Here is an 18891-nt window from a genome sequence, read left to right as displayed (position 1 = left end):
ACCTGTGTCCCCTCTCAGTTTCTAGCCTGTCTCTTTTCTTCTTGTCTCAGCAGTTTTCTTGAAAACTCATTTAAATTTGCTTACTCTGTGGCTTCACCTGTTGCCGACTCCTCAAAGGACCCCATTCTTCTTTGTCAGAAGTCACCGTCGCCCTCCATACTGGCTGTGTGTCCTTGTTGCATCTTTACACCAACACAAAAGCTGATGGCAGCAATGGGAGGGCTGGAGCTTACATAGCGATAAACATGGGCAGCTAGCGCTTCCTGTGAATAGGCATTCAGACGGGGTGTTTCAGTGGGAAGAGGCTGGATTTTAGAATCCAGTGACCTCGCCATAAATCCTGGCTTGGCTTTTACCATCTGTGACCTTAGGTGGCTACTGGACTTCTCTGAGCCTCAGTTTCCTCATCTGTAAAAATGAGGAATGTGTTTTATACAATTGTGAGAATTAAAAGAAGTAACACCCAATGGTTCTCAATAAGTTTTGTTTTAAACTTAGTATATAATCATTTCTTCAAGAATCTAAACAGCACATATTTTTAAAAATCCATGAGAACAATTCAGCTGACAGTCTTAGTTACTGAATTTTTGAAAAGTGAAGGCAAAGGGAAGATACCGATTTTGCCATTCTTCATGTATTTTTTCATCGTAAATAATGATAGACCTGCTGAGTTTCTTTTCCTCATTCTACAAGGATGTGTTTTTTTTTTCATTGTTACAGTTAATTGTACTTAGAGAAAATCTCAGGTTAAACTGAGTACGGAGAAGAACTTTACAACCCAAGGATAAGGATACACTTAGAGAAAAATTTTTTTAAAACCCACTCTGCAAAATTTGTCCATTGCCTCATTAGTCCTTTCACATTTCTGGCCATGTGCTTTGAGTGGGAGCTTACCTCTTCATGACACACACACACATACACACACACACACACACACACACACACACACACACACGCATGCGTCTCCCCGCCATCTCTGGCACCTCCCCCACCATTGCCGTCGTGATATGAGTTTGAGGAAGGGGTATGGTGCAGTTTGGCAAGAAATTTGTAACCTAGAGGTCCTTCAAAACATCTTTGCATTTCATTGATGTTTTGAAGGACTTCTAGGTTACAAATTCCTTTATCTTTAGTGGAAGGTACCAGAAAGAATGCACTCTCATCCTCTGGATGGTGTGATATGAGGTTATAAGTCTAGCATGGCCTTACCCATTTTTGCTACCTGGAAATGAGAGCAGAATTAAAGCACTAAAGAGAAATAGACATGGGCCAGGCTAACATCAGCCTCTGAATCAAACAGGATCTGAATCTAGAACTATCTCCAGATATATAAAATAGTAATTCCCTTTTTACTCTAAGCGAGTTTGAATTGGGTGTTCTGTCCCTTTGCAAACAAAAGATTGCCAACTAAGAGTCCATTAAAATAGGAGTAATTGAATGTACCAGTAGATTACTACACCAAATTTCCTACTATATACAGACTAAAGTTCAGTTTCCATAATTGTAGCTATTCTAGATCATATCTCAAGAATGAGTCTGTTACTTTATAGGCTCAGTGAATACTGTTATCACAATGTTCAGCACAGTGTATGTGCAAATCTGTTTGTCTGCATTAGCCTGTTTTTTTTTTTTTTTTTTTTTCAGTTTACTAGCTAATACAGCCTCTTCATACCAGGAAAATATTCCAGACTTGGTTCAGTGGACAACAGGGAGACATTAGAAGTACTTGGTGCTGGAGCAGTAACAAATTAGAGGGATATTTGAGAATACTCTTGAAGAAACAGCACCGTGCTCATTTGCAGGGTTTTGAATTACACATTTTTGGTGTTTTACTTGTTTGGAGGCTATCTTCTCCCCATTTAAAGAGCCAGCTCCATGAGAGCAGGGACCACATCTCTTGTTCACCCAATACCTACAGAGAACCTGGAACATAGGTTGACAGATGCTACCAAAAAGTTAACAGTATTTGTTGACCTAATGGGAAAAAGCAAGGAGAGACAGAGAGGCGTGAGGTTTCCCACCTGAGAAGTGGAAACCATGGTTGTTCCATTAAGTCAACAGGAAAGTTAGGGTGGGGAAGCGCTTGAGAGCAAAAAACATAAATTTGATTTTGGGATATGTTTTTTATGAGAGAAGAATGTGTCATTAATATGGAAATATCTTGTAAGAAGCATTTCTTACAAGGAATGAGGGATTTGGGGAAACGGTGGAACTGGAGGAGTCAGGTTGGAATATGTAGAAAAACCCATGGGAGAGAATCATGTCCCCGAGGGAGTGAGAACTGGTTGGAGTCAGCTCAAGAACAGACCGGAAACCAAGGTATGAGGCAGAGGTGGACAACCTGGAGGATTGGGTGGAGAATGGGAAGAGTGTTTAGTGACAGAAACAAAGGGGGGACCATAAGAGGATGAGCGTCCTCTGCTTGTTCCTTCAGACATGTTTCAGAGTAAGGAATGGACTTAGTTATCCAGAATTTCTGGGAGATTAATGCAGTTGGTTTAAACATAGTGCTAATAATCAGATTGTCTGTATTAGTCATTTTCAAACTGTTTTATTGCAACCCACTCTCATACATTTTACATTTTGATCCAGGATACACACACGCACACGCACACACACACACACAACTGGTACAAAATTTTCTCTAAAGAATACTCACTCTCACTATGTACAACTTACTCAGTTTTCATCTATTTCATTGTTTAAATGCTGATAACAACCGACTAAACTGATCTCACTGCCCATTAATAGATCATGACTGGAAGTTTTAAAAACCCTGGTTTATATAATGGTCACATAGGAAATGTAATGAGTTTGTGGAAAGAGTACACTTTGAGAAAATTTTAATTCCAGTTAGATAAATAAAAGTTTTCATTTAACATCCATTACCGTATAAAACTCTATAATGGTGCTATGTTCTTATCGCTCTTCAAAATTTAGAAAAGAGAATTAAGAGGACAACACTTACTTTCCCAAAGTAGTCAAATAGCATCTTCTCTTGTAGCTTTAATAATATTTACCAACTTGCAAGTAAAACTTAACGTATAAACTTTGTATCCAGGCTATGAGGTATAATTTAAAGCACTCTGGCTTTGGAAATGGGCAGACCTGGGCTCAAGTCCTGGTTCTGCCACTTATTAACTCTGTGACCTTTGTCAGGTTTCTTAACCTCTCTGATTCCCTGTTTATTTGTCTGTCAATGGGGGAAACAACATTTACCCTACTTTGTTGCCGTTGTTGTTGAACAAGCCACATTACTCATGGTCCTATATTTGGTACTTGGTGGGCATGCAATGAATGCCAATTGTTATTATTTCAAGGGTTAAAATATAGACCACTTGTTAAGCTCCTAGCACAATGCCTGGCACAAAGAAACAATAAATATGAACGATCTTTCCATGCCAACAACCAGAGTGGAAATACACTTGTAATCCAAGTGCACAGAAATGTACAAACCAATTATATGATTTTGTACTGCACATGATTTTTAAAGAAAGATATCTACCGGACAAAGTAAAGCACATGGATAACATTGACGCTGTTGGAGAGATTGAGTCCCATTTGTATAAAGTGAAAAATTATTCATCACTGTTGTGGCATTTTTCTTAATTGCCTCACTGATATAGTCATTAAAGTGATCTCAATGCATTCATTCAATAAGCCTAAATTTATTAAGACCTACAATGCCAGGTGCTGGGGATAAAATTATTCACAATAAGAAACAGGTTCTAGAAATGTGGTTAAAGTAACCAATAGTTAGCATTTACTTTTCCTTCCAGGCAGCCCATCACCATGGACCACTGACATCAATATTATCTCTGTGCTTTTTAGCTCTTCCTGATTGTACTCTAACTTTCCTCACCAAGTCAGAGGATGGCCTAAAGATGCTTTGTTGGCATTAACAACAACTCCATGGTCCACTTCTTGGCGATCTACTTTAGATGTTAAAATACCTTCCCATGTTCAAGAATTCCTTGTCTTTGACAGTTTGTCCTCAGCTCTAACTGGACAAGTCCGTAATCCACCTACACGTAATCTTAGTTCCATCTCACCATTATTTTACTTGCCTCTTACAAAGTAAGCAGTGAAGTTAGCTAAGTATCACATCATTTGGAGTACAAAATGAAAAATGTCCTCCTTTTCTCTATTTTAAAATTTCCATGCCTCCCTCCCCACTACTTTATTGTATGTCCTGCTTGTGATAGATTTCAAATACATAGTCATCATGGCAATATGGCGGAAAAATGCCCTTTATTCGGATACATAGCATCTGCAGACACTTTCAAATAGTTTTCATTGGGAGTGCTGCAATTTTTGCTAAGAAAAATAACTGCTGAGTGCCTATGTGCAAAGCTGAAGGGCCTACAAAGATGCCTGAGATAAAATCCCTTCACCAGGGAGTGTATAGTTTAATCAGAGAGACGTCGCATCTACCAATTGCTATAAGGGAGAGAATGACTCACAAGGTGTCTGGGGGAAGGACCATAAAGTTGAATCTCATTCTTAAATTCACACGTATGGTGACTTGGTTCTTATCACTTTTCCAGATGGCTTTTGTTGCCCAAATTAGCTTGTTTGACCAGTGCCTACAACTGAAAAAAAGACATGCATAATTTGGAAAGACAGAAATCTCGAGGTGACAGTATTCCAGATGTGTGATGTTAGTAAAACAAACTCTTCGGGTATCTGTGGAGTTTGGTTGTGCTGTGACATTTGACAAGCGAAAGATGTTTAAAGCTCCACAAAGATTTGCTCTTTGCTCTTCCAAAAAATGGCATAAGAACTTCTTGGGGGTGGATCCATGATTTTAGGACAGAATGCCTTCTACCTGGATATTGCCACCAATTCGCTATATGGTTCACGTTTAAATTCAGAAATAAATATTGCCCAAGCAGCCCCCAGCTTAGATGGTAGTTTGCAATAAGGAGGAAATCTGGCGAGTTGCAGAAAATTGCTGCTCTGATCACAGAGCTTTAAAATCTGTGAAAAATGGGAATCTTTTTCACTGCTTGATCAACAACAGATGGAGGTCTTTGATCTTAGAAACACTCTGTCAATTCTATTTAAACCACCAATTTAGAAGTTCCCTAAACCAGATACATAAACTAGCTATCTGAGGGGCATACCTGTAGTAAATCCTGATAGATCAAGTTTTATTAACGGGGCTGCTGCTCACTCATTAACTGAAGTTGCCTTAACTGTGCTCTCATGTGCTCAGCTGATACGGATGGTCTTGCTGTAATATAGCACGTGGGTCCATGCTCCCAATCAGATAGCCAGTCTCCCCTCTTTCCTACCTCTTTGTTTTTTTATTTTTTTTAACATCTATATTGGAGTATAATTGCTTTACAGTGTTGTTAGTTTCTGCTGTATAACAAAGTGGATCAGCTATACATATACATACATCCCCATATCTTCTCCCTCTTGTGTCTCCCTCCCACCCTCCCTATCCCACCCCTCTAGGTGGTCACAAAGCATCGAGCTGATCTCCCTGTGCTATAGCTGCTTCCCACTAGCTATCTATTTTACATTTGGTAGTGTATATATGTCCATGCCACTCTCTCACTTCGTCCCAGCTTACCCTTCTCCCTCCCCATGTCCTCAAGTCCATTCTGTACGTCTGCTTTCTTTATTCCTGTCCTGCCCCTAGGTTCTTCAGAACCTTTTTTTTTACATTCCATATATATGTGTTTGTTTTCTACCTCTTTAGCTCTTTGTACTGCATTTGGGTAATTTTCTCAGATGTGTTTTTCAGATCTCTTTACAGTTTACTCTTTATTCAACTGGGTCTAACCTGTATTTATTTATAATATCTATCTCTGTTTTAAATTTCAGCTTGTCTATTTGTCAGCAGTAATTGAAAGAATAATTCCATTAATTTGAAGACATTTTATGTGATTCTTGTAAAATCTGACTTGAAATATTTTAAATTCTTTTCACATGTTTTCAGTTCCTACTTTTATATCTTTAGACTTTATAAACATCCTAATTTTAGGTTATTTGAACTAGAACTATTGCATAGTTCTAGTTTGTGAAATTCTTGGTGGTGGAGGGGGGTGAGGTGGGGCGCTCCCGATCCCTTTGTCTACAGACCCTTGTTCATGGTGGATGGCTTGTGTGTTTTGTACTCTGGGATTTTGAGGTTTTCTTCAGAGGCCTTTCTTTTTGGTCATCAGTATAGGCTGAGGGCGAGCGTTTGTCCCTCCGGAGCGGTTTTGTGTGTGCTTTTGTCAGGGCCTCCGGAGTTATCACTGGCTGGGGCCAGCCAGTAGTGGTTCAGTCTGGGCTTCGAACCTACATGAGGTGCGCCTGTGGTTATCAGTTCTCAGGGAGCCTTTGTTTCACCCTCACTGAGATCCAGGCTAAGACAGTCAAGTTTCTTAACTGTCTCCTTTTATAGGTTGGAGAATTTCTTTTGCTAATCCTCTCTTGGGCAGAGGGGATGGTCTTCTGAGAGTTCCAACTTTATGTGGGAGTCTCAGTTCTAACTCTGGCACTCACACTTCCTGGGCCTTCGTCTCCTGAATCACGTGGATTTACAATCCACATCTCCTGTTACCAAGACTGGTAAACTGCTTCTCCTCTTAAGGCAGACAGCAATAATTCAGAGGCTTAGTTCTGGTTTTCAGATCTCTCTGTGTGTTTGACCCTGGAAAATTCCTTATTTTCTTGAAAACTCAGCTGTGCATTTTAAAAGATATTTATTATATTTTACCCAGAATTTCTAAGCTTCTAATAGCAAAAGATTTTTTCAGGATATCTAGTCTGCCAAGAGCACATCATCATCCTCTGACAGTGTCTGCTAGTGGGTAGAATATGCCTGTCTACAGTCAAAGAGGAGTATGGAGAAGGGGCCCCTGCCCTTTAGAAGCTCATGGACTTTTTCATCTAACTCATTCATAGGTTCTGATGACTGTTCATTCAGTCTTTCACTGAATCATCCTTACATTTGTAGCATATTCAAGTAAATAGTTAGTTCCTACTATCCAAGCTTTTGTTCATTTATTCAGCAAATATATATTGTGTCCAGCATCTGCTACATGCCGCATATGTGCTCATGCTCAGCAAAAACATATCTGATCCTTATCTTCATGGAGGACGCAAATAATCACATAAATAAATGCAAAATTGCAAATGTAGCAAGTGTCAGAAAGTAAATGTGCATGTTGCTGTGAGATGTGCAATGGGGGATTTACCCAGCTCAAGCCAGAAAGGGCTCATTTGGGGAAGTGAAGAAAGAGTGGCTTTCGCTGAGCGAAAGACGGTATATGCAAAGGCGCTGGGTTGAGGATGACGGGCTGAAAGAAGGGTGGTTAAATGGAAGATGAAATAGAAGAATATGGTCTCAGAAAAGGCTGAGAGGGAGCTAAGAGGCAAACCATGGAAGACGTTGTAGGCTGTGTTAAGGAGTTTTGTATTTATCCTGAGTCATTGAAGGGCTTTGAACAGGGGAATGACACATCTAATTTGCCCTTTGGAAGATCTTTCTGACTTCAGAAAAGAGAACAGATTTGAGGGGGCAGGAGTGACAATGAAACTAGTTAGGAGGCTGTTGTCAGTGGACTAGATGATAATTGCTGGAGCTCGATGCCAGTTTTGGCTTTGTGGATATGACGACATGGACAGATTTGAGATTTATTTTGCAGGTGAAATTATCAGGGAGAAGAAGAGAGATGGCCTAAGAACAATTCCAAAGTTTCAGGCTTATGTAACTGGATGGCTGATGGTCCTTTACTGAGATGGGGAACACTGGAAAAGGACAAGGTTTGGTGGAAAGGCCATCGGTTTTTCTTTTGTACATATTGAGTTTGAGGTTTTTGAAACATCTAAGAGGAAAATATCAAGAGGCAGTTGGATATATGGGTCTAAAGTTCGGAGAAGAAATCTTGGGACATATATATGTGAGTAATTTTTTATAGGTGATCATTAGATGAGATTTCCTATGGAGAGATGATAGATATCCCTTGAATATAGAGACATGGAGGTTATTGGTGACTTTAATAAGCTCCCACTATTTTCTCAAGTGCCATTCTAAATGCTTAACATGCACTGACTTAATCTCCAAACAAGTCTCTGAGGTTGGTACACTTATCCCGCAGGACATGAGGAAACTGGTCGCCAAAGAGGAGCCATGACTTACATAGTAGGAGAACAGCGATTTGAACCCAGACAGTCTGGCTGTGGAGTTCATGTTCTTAACCACTATGCTATACTGCTGCTCAATACGTGGGTGCACAAGAAAGTATTTGTATCATCGGGGAGCCAAGGCTCATCCATCTACAGATATTGAAAATGTTTGTGGTTATATAATGCCTTTGGAGCAAAAGTATAAACTAATGTTGATTCAAGTACTTTGTTAAAACTCCTTCTTGGCTTTCTATTATATAACAAGACAGGCACAAATGGAAGTGTCCCTAGACCGGCTTTAGCTTTAATCAGTGGCCTTTAACAAATATGTGCACGTTATTCATTTAATTGCACCTGTAACTAGGTGGTGGCCTCGCCGCTGAGGGTATAATAGGTAAGTAAGCAGAGCCCACAACAGTCTGAAGCCACTTGCTCCTCTGCCAAGATGTGTCATTTGGGAGTTTCATTAACCAATGTCCCAAAATAAGTGACCTTTTCCAGGTCCCTGGGGAGTGGCTTTAACTACATCATGTGTGTGTTTCTTTTCCTCCTAAGGATTTAACAACACCGAGAGAACATGTGACAAAGAGTTTATCATACGTAGAACAGCCACCAATCGCGTACTGAACGTCCTCCGTCACTGGGTCTCAAAGCACGCACAGGTAATTCAGTGGCCTCGGTAATTACTTTCAAGGATTTGTTTTAAAACCAACTTTTTAAGTCATTACAACGCCTTCTGATTCTTTGGAGTTGGAGTCTGAAACCTTGAAATTGGAACATAGGAAGGGAAGAAGCTGGAGGGTGGGCATACAGATCAAAGCAAACAAACGTGTACCGCTAACATCTGCTGTTTCAGATCTGCAAAGGGCACGACACAAGAGGTCAAGCAGGGCTGCCCTCTGCCCTCATCTCTCAGGCAACAGCACCCACTGCGGGCACTAGAGCTGTGGCAGGGCCACTGTCCCCTGCCACCCGGGAGCACTGTTCACAGGGCCCTCTCTGTAAGTGGAGTTGGCTCACCTGGGGTGGTACCTCTTGGAAGTAAACAGCAGGTGCCCCTAGAAGTAAGCAACATTCTGGTACCAGACACTCTGGCGTCTGGTCAGGGAGTGTTTTCTCAGCCCATTTCAGAAGATACTTTGCCTCATGCCCTTTGATGTTTTGGTTTCTAGTACAGTTGTCTCTTGAACAATGTGATGGTTAGGAGTACCAGCCCTCTGCGCAGTGGAAAATTTGCATATAACTTATAGTTGGCTCTCTGCACCCATGGTCATGTGATATATGTGGTTCTTCCATATCTGAGGATTCAACCAACTGCAGATTGTGTAGTACCGTAGAACTTACTCTTGAAAGACATCCACATACAAGTGGACCCATGCAGTTCAAATCTGTGTTGTTCAAGAGTCTAATGTACTCTGTTTTTAAACTGCATCATGCTGACAGGACACCTGCTTGTTATCTATTTGTGTGTTTTCAGTGCAAGTTTATAGAATTTATATGGATTTCACCATCTCACAAAATAAAGCAAGGGCTCCCTTTGCCTCATGGATTCAAGGCATGAATTGTGCCAAACGATGCCCCCACTGCCAGATAAAGGGTGGGCCCTCCTGGACACTGGCTGGCTAGCACCCAGCAAGGAGATTTTGAGAGAGAGAAGGGGGCCCTTCATGGCTCAGATCAGAACATGGGAAACATAAAATGTGAGTTAGCTAATGAGTAGAGAAAAAGAAAAAATGCAAGGAATTCCCATGGCTCACTTCATTTTATTCTCAGAGGTCTGCCGCCTGGCCCTTGGTAATGACTGTTCATCAGAGAGAGTCACATGAGGGCCAGGCTTCTGAAACCCCTGTGGCAAGACAATTCACTAATTGGAAGAAGTGGGATTTGGACCTCACCACCAGTTAGCCTGTGACAACTCTTAAATACTAATTAAAATAAAAACAAAGACAGCACATTAAGTAAAGTATGTAAGCATTTCATCTTACACATCTTTAGTAAATAAAAATGGATCCTGTATGACCCAAATTCTGAGAACCATCCTTAGCTCACTGAAATGTCTAGTCTCTCTTTTCCACAGTCTCAGTGAGCCGCTTTGAATCCCTTTTGCCTCATTGCAGATAAAACATGAGAGTCATGTTTCTCCTGCACTTGACTGTCCATCCCATCATCTCTTGTTTTTGACTCAGAGTTTTGGCTTCTGATTCCTGGATCCGACAGTGGCTTAGAGATGCAGAGTAGCTTCGATAGACAAAATTGAGCAGATGCTAATTTGCTCTCTTCCCCGGTCACAGCTTGGCCCCTGCAAGTTCATGCCAAGACTCAAAGTCACAGCCCAGGTTTCCCTGGCCCCAGCTCCCTCCTCTCCTCCCTCAGGAGCTCTAATCCTGCTTCCCCATCAGCCTCACTTTCCTTTTATCAATCCCCAGTGCCCTCTTTTTCTTTTTTTATAAAGTTATGTATTTATTTGTTTTTATTCTTGGCTGCGTTGGGTCTTCGTTTCTGTGCACGGGCTGCCTCCAGTTGCCGTGAGCGGGGGCCACTCCTCGCCACGGTGCACAGGCCTCTCATCACGGTGGGCCTCTCCCGCTGCAGAGCATGGGCTCCAGGTGTACGGGCCTCAGCAGTTGCGGTATGTGGGCTCAGTAGTTGTGGCTCACAGGCTCAGTAGTTGTGGCCCATGGGCTTAGCTGCTCCGTGGCATGCGGGATTCTCCTGGATGAGGGCTTGAACCCGTGTCCCCCGCATTGGAAGATGGACTCTTAAACACTGCACCACCAGGGAAGCCCAGTGCCCTCTTTTTCTAATCTCAACAGGGATCCCTCACAATTCACGTATAACTCTTATAGTAGCTGGAAAAGTACCACAAATCAAATTACAGTAGGCTAGGGTTATTTTACTTTTGGTAAAGAGAACTCATAGATGGGAAGAGATTGGTGTGCTGAATCCGTCACTTATAGTTAAGAGATTAAGAGCAAAATGTTATCATCTGATTTGATAGCTACCTTGTACACGCATGTATACATGTGTGCATACAGGCAATATCAAGTTGAATAGCACCAAGCCATTGGAATAGAAAATGGATTGATGTGAAAGCAAGAGTCTCTTTATTCAGATTGTCCTGGTGGCCTTTAGTTCTAATCCAAAAAGCCCCTAGGTGTTGTCTTTTGTTTGGACAGTTCAGATACTTTGCAGCCTGTTACTTCAGATGTGCTCACACATGGGAAAGCACTTTGTAATCAATTCCCATTAGGACACCACACTGGGAAGCCCAGCTTCCCAGACCCTCTCCACATCATGGGATACATCGCTACATGTGTGGATGGTACAAATTGCTCAGGCATCCAGTCTTTTCTCTTGTCAGGATTACGGTATAAAATTTAGACCCCGACGTGCCAAAGGCAGTTCTTACCACTCACTCATTTGTCTTTTCTTACCTTCCCTGCATGAGTGAGTGGGTTGTGGGGATCTGTGGTTAGTGTTCGATTGTCCTGGTATAACATCATCATGTGCACAGCCTGTCACCTTTCCTCATTCAGCCGAGTTCTCCATCATCCTCTGTTAGCGCGTGAGGTGCAGGGTGTTTCTGTAACATTTCTGCTTTTTGGCAAGTGCTTTAGGACTTTCTTTGCTGGTGTCAGTGTCCAGGTCTCCTTTCCTCCCTTTACTGATCTGCTTTAGGCTTGACTTGAGCCCAGGTCTGTCCATTCCAAAGCCAGAGTGCTTTTAATTACACCTCATTGCCTGGATCCAAAGTTTAGACTTTAGGTTTCACTTCCAAGTTGGTAAACAACACTTACAAGAGAAGTTGCTATTTGACTATTTTGGGAAAGTCAGTGCTTTCCTTTTAATTCTCTCTTCTGAATTTTGAAGGGCAGTAAGAGCATAGCACCATTATAGAGTTTCATATGGATTTTAAACAAAACCTTTATCTATCCAACTGGCATTACAAGTAAAATGTAATTAAATTCAATTTTAATTACATTTTATTTTAAATGTAATTAAAATTAAAATGTACTCTTTCTCCAAATTCATTACGTTTCCTATGTGACCATTATAGAGACCAGACCAGTCCTAATCTCTTAATGGAGAGTGGGATCAATTTAGTGGGTTGTTACCAAGAGCAGGTCTGGATTAGTAAATAGTTCCAGTGGACAGAGCTGGTTCAGCTCACGGTCCTAGAGGCCCCATTGTGTGCCCAGCGTCTCCTCTCACCGCTGCGGCACAGCCCCAGCCAGGTGAGTTAGAGGAGGTGGGAGCGCGGCCCCTGACTTGAGGGACCCTAAGCAGGGTGACCACCACGGTGCTTAAAGAAGGATTAACAGCACAGCTTGATGCCTTTATTCAGGTTTATCTAAAGGTCTCTACTCTTCCAAAGGCAACGTCCAGCTGTGAGTTGAGACTGCTGGTCTGAAAACTTGGGCTATAATCTGACTCTGCCAGGTTGTCTTTGGTTTTCACATCACGAATGAAGGGCTGGGACAAGAGGGGTTTTGATTCATTCAATATCAGTTGAGTCCATTTAAGGAAGAATGTAGCATTATTGTGGCTACCTGAAGTAGTAGCTTTTAAAACAATGAGTAGGGAGTTGTACTCATTTCACAAAGCAGTGCAGCGTGCTAACAATTGCATTTTTTCTCACATGGTAGACTAAGTAGGGACACCATTGCAATTTGTAGAAAACAGGAAAGCCACAGCGAAACAAGGTGTAAATCTGTCTCCAAATGATCTAGAAAATCGAGTCTCCTACAAAGTATTGGATATCATGCATTTATTTCTCATTTCTCATCAAAGGTACTAATATCGGCAGATACTACCCTGAACTTATTTCAGGAGAAATAAAGAGTTGCACAAGTATGGGTTCTCCAGAGATAAAAAATTTCCCTAGGATGTCACCTTCAACTCTCCCCATCCCCCCAAAGGTAGTGCTAGAATGCCATTTCTTCTCCTGGAATCTTCTAGCCTTTTCTTTAGTATTTGGTAAAGCTAAAATATTTCATTTTTTTCCTGATTCTAAAAATTTTCATCTGTGAACATACTCTGCCTTCATTGCTCCTCATTTTGTAGTGCTTTTTCACTCATTTTTTTCCTTCCATGTTGAAAGTGAAGCCACAAGGCCGAGCTGAGTTTCTCCCATATGCCTTGTCTATGCATCGCAGCCCAGAGTCGGGGAGGACCTGTGTTTTTCTTCCAGCTCCACCATTATATCTTCTCTGGGGCCCTGAGCTGGTCATTCATTCTCTCTGGGCTCTAATTTCCCCCTCTAAAAAAGAGAACAACCATCCCTGTTTTACCGCACCTAAGGATGTGGTGAGAATTAAAGGTGACGTTGGATTAAGAAGCATGAAGGACATAAAGTACAACATAGGTGCCTATGACTATACCCCTTCCAGCTGAGGCCAGGAGAGATACACACTTCCTCTCCCTCCAACCAGCCTGGAAGCTCCGTCCAGACAAGGATCTTTGTATCTCCTTTCACTGGCTCCGCAATGCTGAGTACATGGTAGAGGCCCAGTAATAGTCGTTGAGTTTATATTTTAATGTTGCTGTTGTTCATTCTCTCCAGGAAGTCATTTTCTAGCCTTTAAAGTTTCCAAAGTCAGCCAAGTCAGAGACTACAACCACTAGTGGACCAGAAATCAGGGCTGTGTGTAGAGGGACTCTGAGTAAAGGAAGTGTTTTCACTAGGTGTCCAGACCCTTCTTTAGGGTGTCCTGCCGGACAGCCTTACATGGCATTCACACAATTCCAAGGTGTTTGCATATTTCAGGACTGTAGAGCTTTTTAAAAAAAAAATTTTTAATTGAAGTATGTACAATATTTTATAAGTTACAGGTGTACAATATAGTGAGTCACAATTTTTAAAGGTTATACTCTATAGCTATTATAAAATATTGGCTATATTGCCCCATGTTGTACAATATATCCTTATAGCATATTTTATACACAGTAGTTTGTACCTCTTAGCCCCTTACCCCTATATGGCCCCCCCTCCTTCCCTCTCCCCACTGGTAACTACTGGGGTATTCTCAATATCTGTGAGTCTGCTTCTTTCGTGTTGTATTCATTAGTTGTTGTATTTTTTAGTTTCCACATATAAGTGACATCATACAGTGTTTGTCTTTCTCTGTCTGACTTATTTCACTTAGCATAGTGCCCTCCAAGTCCATCCATGCTGCTACAAATGGCAAAATTTCATTCTTTTTTCTGGCTAATATTCCATTGTATATATATATGTGTGTGTGTGTGTGTGTGTGTGTGTGCGCGCGCGTATCTCACATCTTCTTTATCCATTCATCTGTTGATGGACATTAAGTTGCTTCCATATCTTGGCAATTGCAAATAATGCTGCTATGAACATTGGGGTGCATGTATATTTTTGAATTAGCGTTTCTGCTTGTGTCCTCTGTGCACAGCCAGGGAGGGACTTGGAGGCTGGCTATAAACAGCTCAGATCTACACTCGAGTCTCTGTGGAAGGTCTCGTATGTATAATCTACAGCAATTTTGATTTTCCTGAGTTGTCTTATTGATCAACTAATTCTGAAAAAATTCTCTGTCCACTTGTTTGTGGGATTTTACAGACCATGGAATGGCACTGATAAAGGAGCCTCCAGCTGTGTCCACAGGTTACGATTTGCTTCATCAGATAAGGGATACCATCTGAATGACAAGTGGCTGAGAATGAAACAGTCATTTATTTTCTTAATCCTAGGCTAAAGGAAATTAGCCTACATGTTTTAAAAGTGTAAGGTCAGGGCTTCCCTGGTGGCGCAGTGGTTGAGAGTACGCCTGCCGATGCAGGGGACACAGGTTCGTGCCCCGGTCCGGGAAGATCCCACATGCCGCGGAGCGGCTGGGCCCGTGAGCCATGGCCGCTGAGCCTGTGCGTCCGGAGCCTGTGCTCCGCAACGGGAGAGGCTGCAACAGTGAGAGGCCCGCATAAAAAAAAAAAAAAAAAGTGTAAGGTCAGACTGAAATGGCCTACTTACCTAAAAATCTTCTTCCCAAAGGAGTTTATGGAGGGAATATTGCTACTCCCTTTTCAGTTTTCTCACCTCCTTCATTCATTTACTAATAAGAACTGAGCCCCAGAGTGTTCCAGACACTGGGGTAGACGTGAGCATGAGCAAAATCCAGACACTGACTGAGTCGGGGTAACAGGCCTTAAGTCCCCAGCAGAGAGGTCTCCAAAAATCCCACCAAGTGCCACAAAAGGAGGAGCTGGCCACTGTCCCATCCACCACATCCAGTAGGAACCAGCGCCAGGCTCCACCTGCTCCAGAACATCAGGTTACCTTCCTTCCCTGGAAGGTCAAAGTGTTAGCAAGAAAGCAGAGAGGAGGTTGTGGAGAGAGAAGAAGGGGCCTCCCATGTGGGCTTCTAGGCTTGAGGCAGGCCAGGCAGAGGCAGGAGGGAAATGGCTTATTCTGGACTGAAATGGAACTTGGATTAATATATTGGATTGGACATTCTGATTGAAGAGATTGTTCTTGTAAGTAAAGCTTCTGGATGGCTTTAGTGCCCGCCCTAAAGGGTGGGGAAGGATGGCCTACAGAGCAATTTAATGAGATCTGTGAAAAATAGTACCACCGCCTGATTATTTCATTATTGTTCATGGTACAGGAAGTGTAGGTCGCCTTGGCAAGAGTAATTTTACAGACTTTGTCAAAATAACTCAACTCTTAGGTTTCTAACTCACTTCAGTCCTCTTACCTTCATTGTATGATGGACCAAGAGCATATTTAGCTGCTGATGAAGAACTCCTAGTTTATATGCTTTTTTGCATTTTATTGAGATATTACAGACTTCAAGTAAAGGGCACTGAACATGGGTATAACTCAATGACTTTTTACCTATGAACACACCTGTACAACTCCCACCCTGAGCAAGAAATGGAACATTTCTGGCACTGGAGAAGCACCTCCCAGTCAAATGTCTCTCTTGTTGGGCATTGCTCAGTTTTCTGTTACTTTTAGTATTGTTCCTATTGATATTATATACTTGTTATATATCAGGATTAAGCCCTTTATCTGCCAATTACATTCATTTCCCCCAGTTTGTTCTTTTAAAAAAAATTCTTATAGTTGATTTACAATGTTGTGTTAATTTCTGCTATACAGCAAAGTGATTCAGTTATACGTATACTGAGTTGGCCATAAAGTTCATTTGGGTTTTTCTGTAACTTTTGGCTACCCCAATATATACATTCTTTTTTATATTCTTTTCCATTATGGTTTATCACAGGATATTAAATATAGTTCCCTGTGCTATACAGTAGGACCTTGTTGTTTACCCATTCTATATATAATAGTTTGCATCTGCTAACCCCAAATTCCCAATCCATCCCTCTCCCACCTCCCCTCCCTCTTGGCAACCACAAATTTGTTCTCTATGTCTGTGAATCTGTTTCTGTTTTGTAGATAGGTTCATTTGTGTCACATTTTAGATTCCACATATAAATGATATCATATGGTAGTTGTCTTTCTCTTTCTGACTTACTTCACTTAGTATGATAATCTCTAGGTTCATCCATATTGCTACAAATGGCATTATTTCATTCTTTTTTATGGCTGAGTAATATTCCTGTGTGTGTGTGTGTGTGTGTGTGTGTATATATATATACACCACATCTTCTTCATTCATAAATGTCCATCATAAATGTCGATGGACATTTAGGTTGCTTCCATGTCTTGGCTATTATGAATAGTGCTTCTATTCACATAGGGGTGCATGTATCTTTTAGAATTATAATTTTGTCCAGGTATATGCCCAGGAGTGGTATTACTGGATCATTCGGCAGCTCTATTTTTAGTTTTTTGAGGAACCTCCATACTGCTTTCCACAGTGGCTGTACCAACTTACATTCCCACTAACAGTGTAGGAGAGTTCCCTTTTCTCCCTCTCCAGCATTTATTATTTGTAGACTTTTCAATGATGGCCATTGTGACAGGTGTGAGGTGGCACCTCATTGTAGTTTTGATTTCATTTCTCTAATAATTAGCAATTTTGAGCATCTTTTCATGTGCCATTGACCATCTGTATGTCTTCTTTGGAGAAATGTCTATTTAGGTCTTCTACCAGTTTTTCGATTGGGTTGTTTTTTTGTTGTTGAGTTGTATGAGCTGTTTGCATATTTTGGAAATTAAGCCCTTGTCAGTCGCATCATTTGCAAATATTTTCTACCAGTCCGTAAGTTGTCTTTTCGTTTTGTTTATGGTTTCCTTAACTGTGCAAAATCTTGTAAGTTTGATTAGGTCCCATTTGTTTATTTTTGCTTTTATTTCTATTACCTCCCCCAGTTTGTTCTTTTGCTTTTAACATTGTGTATGATACTTTTAAAATTTATATTCATAAGGGTGTAAGTATGTATACATTTATAAGAGGGTTTTATATATACTTTATCATAGAAATATATACACACATATACACATACTCACACAGACCCTATTAGTCTTTTTATTAAAAAATATATTCTAGGGGTGGGATAGGGAGGGTGGGAGGGAGAAAAAAAGAAAAAAATATATATTCTATAATGCTATTTGTATGCTATTGTATATTAGCTGCATGGTAGGGTATAAAAATAGGTCAACTTAAAAGGAGGCAGTTATGAGGTGACAGTGTCACTTTATAGTCATTCTTACTTGTATCCTTTACAAACTAGATTAACTACCATACGTGTATCAAGGAAAGGACAAAGAAAGGACAAACCTAGTAAATTTTTATCATCCACAATTGATTGTCAGAGTGAGAGAGTGCTTAGGGAAAACAACTGCTTTCAAAAATTCTAATATGAAGCCTATTGTATTTGAGTAGCCCAAAATAATCTTTTAAACAGAAAATAAATATTATTATATAACCTGAAAAAATATATTCTATAACACTTTCTGAACACAATTAACAAATAAATGTAGTTTGGGGAATAAAACAGGAGTTAGCAGCCCTCACAGCCCCACTCTGTAGTCACTCAGAGCAGCAGAGGTGAAAGTTCTTACGCCTCCAAAAATCCTAGTAGGAGCTGAACCCAGGCCGTCTGTCCATGTTCCCTGGATACCGAGCAGAGGGGCCTTCAGAATCTTGTTGGAAAAGCAGGATGATGTGGGTAAGAGCACAGGCTTCAGAGTCAGAGTTGCCTGGATTGAAACCCTGCCCTGTCGTGTGTCGGCTCTGTGGCTGAGCAAATGGTTTAGCTCCCCCAGGCCTCCGTTTCTTCTTCTATAAAGTGAGGATGGTACTGCTTACTCCTTGGGGTTGTGAGGGGTTACGGAAGGTAACTCCTGTTCGAGTAACTGTTCTGGGTGGATGCTCAGAACACTACAGATGGCTGCTCTTGGTAGAGCCCTGTGAGGGTGCGTCTGGGCTGAACCCAGGCTTTCAGACAAAATGCCGTTACCCCTATTTGACCTGTGAAGCCGTTAGGTCTCAGGGAGGTTCGATCAGCACTGCCCAGTGAACTTTCTACAGTGGTGGAAATGTTCTACGTGCGTAGCATCCAGAGTAGTAGCCTCTGGCCCCGAGGGACTGGTGGCTACAGAATAACAAGCACAGTTCCAGGCCGCTCAGAAGTGCAGCAGGGAGCCAGGCCCAGCTCTGATGGCTGGCTCAGAGTTCTTTCCACACTCCCCTGCAGTGCCCCGTTCCTCAGAAGCAGGAACCTGATGGATGGTCCCCGCTATGGCCCCAATGAGCCTGCTGAAGAGGGACACACCCATACTGGGCTTATGTAGACAAAAGCAAAACCTTTATGTAACATTGGTGTTGGGGTTAT

General features: G+C 41.5%; 1 protein-coding gene across 5 annotated transcripts in view; it reads left to right on the top strand.

Annotated features, from left to right (window-relative positions):
* RASGRF2 (Ras protein specific guanine nucleotide releasing factor 2) overlaps window positions 1-18891 on the top strand; it is a 240895-nt gene that overhangs the window by 177336 nt on the left and 44668 nt on the right. For all 5 annotated transcript variants that reach the window (XM_033409052.2, XM_004281652.3, XM_049707660.1 and 2 more), the window contains one exon: window positions 8683-8789. In XM_033409052.2, the coding sequence (XP_033264943.1) occupies window positions 8683-8789 (107 nt within the window). The remainder of the gene's footprint in view (window positions 1-8682; window positions 8790-18891) is intronic.

This window comes from Orcinus orca, chromosome 3 (assembly GCF_937001465.1).
Source record: "Orcinus orca chromosome 3, mOrcOrc1.1, whole genome shotgun sequence".
Classification (NCBI taxonomy): Eukaryota; Metazoa; Chordata; class Mammalia; order Artiodactyla; family Delphinidae; genus Orcinus; species Orcinus orca.
Note: the sequence above shows the minus strand (reverse complement) of the source record. Positions and strands in the feature narration are given on the sequence as shown.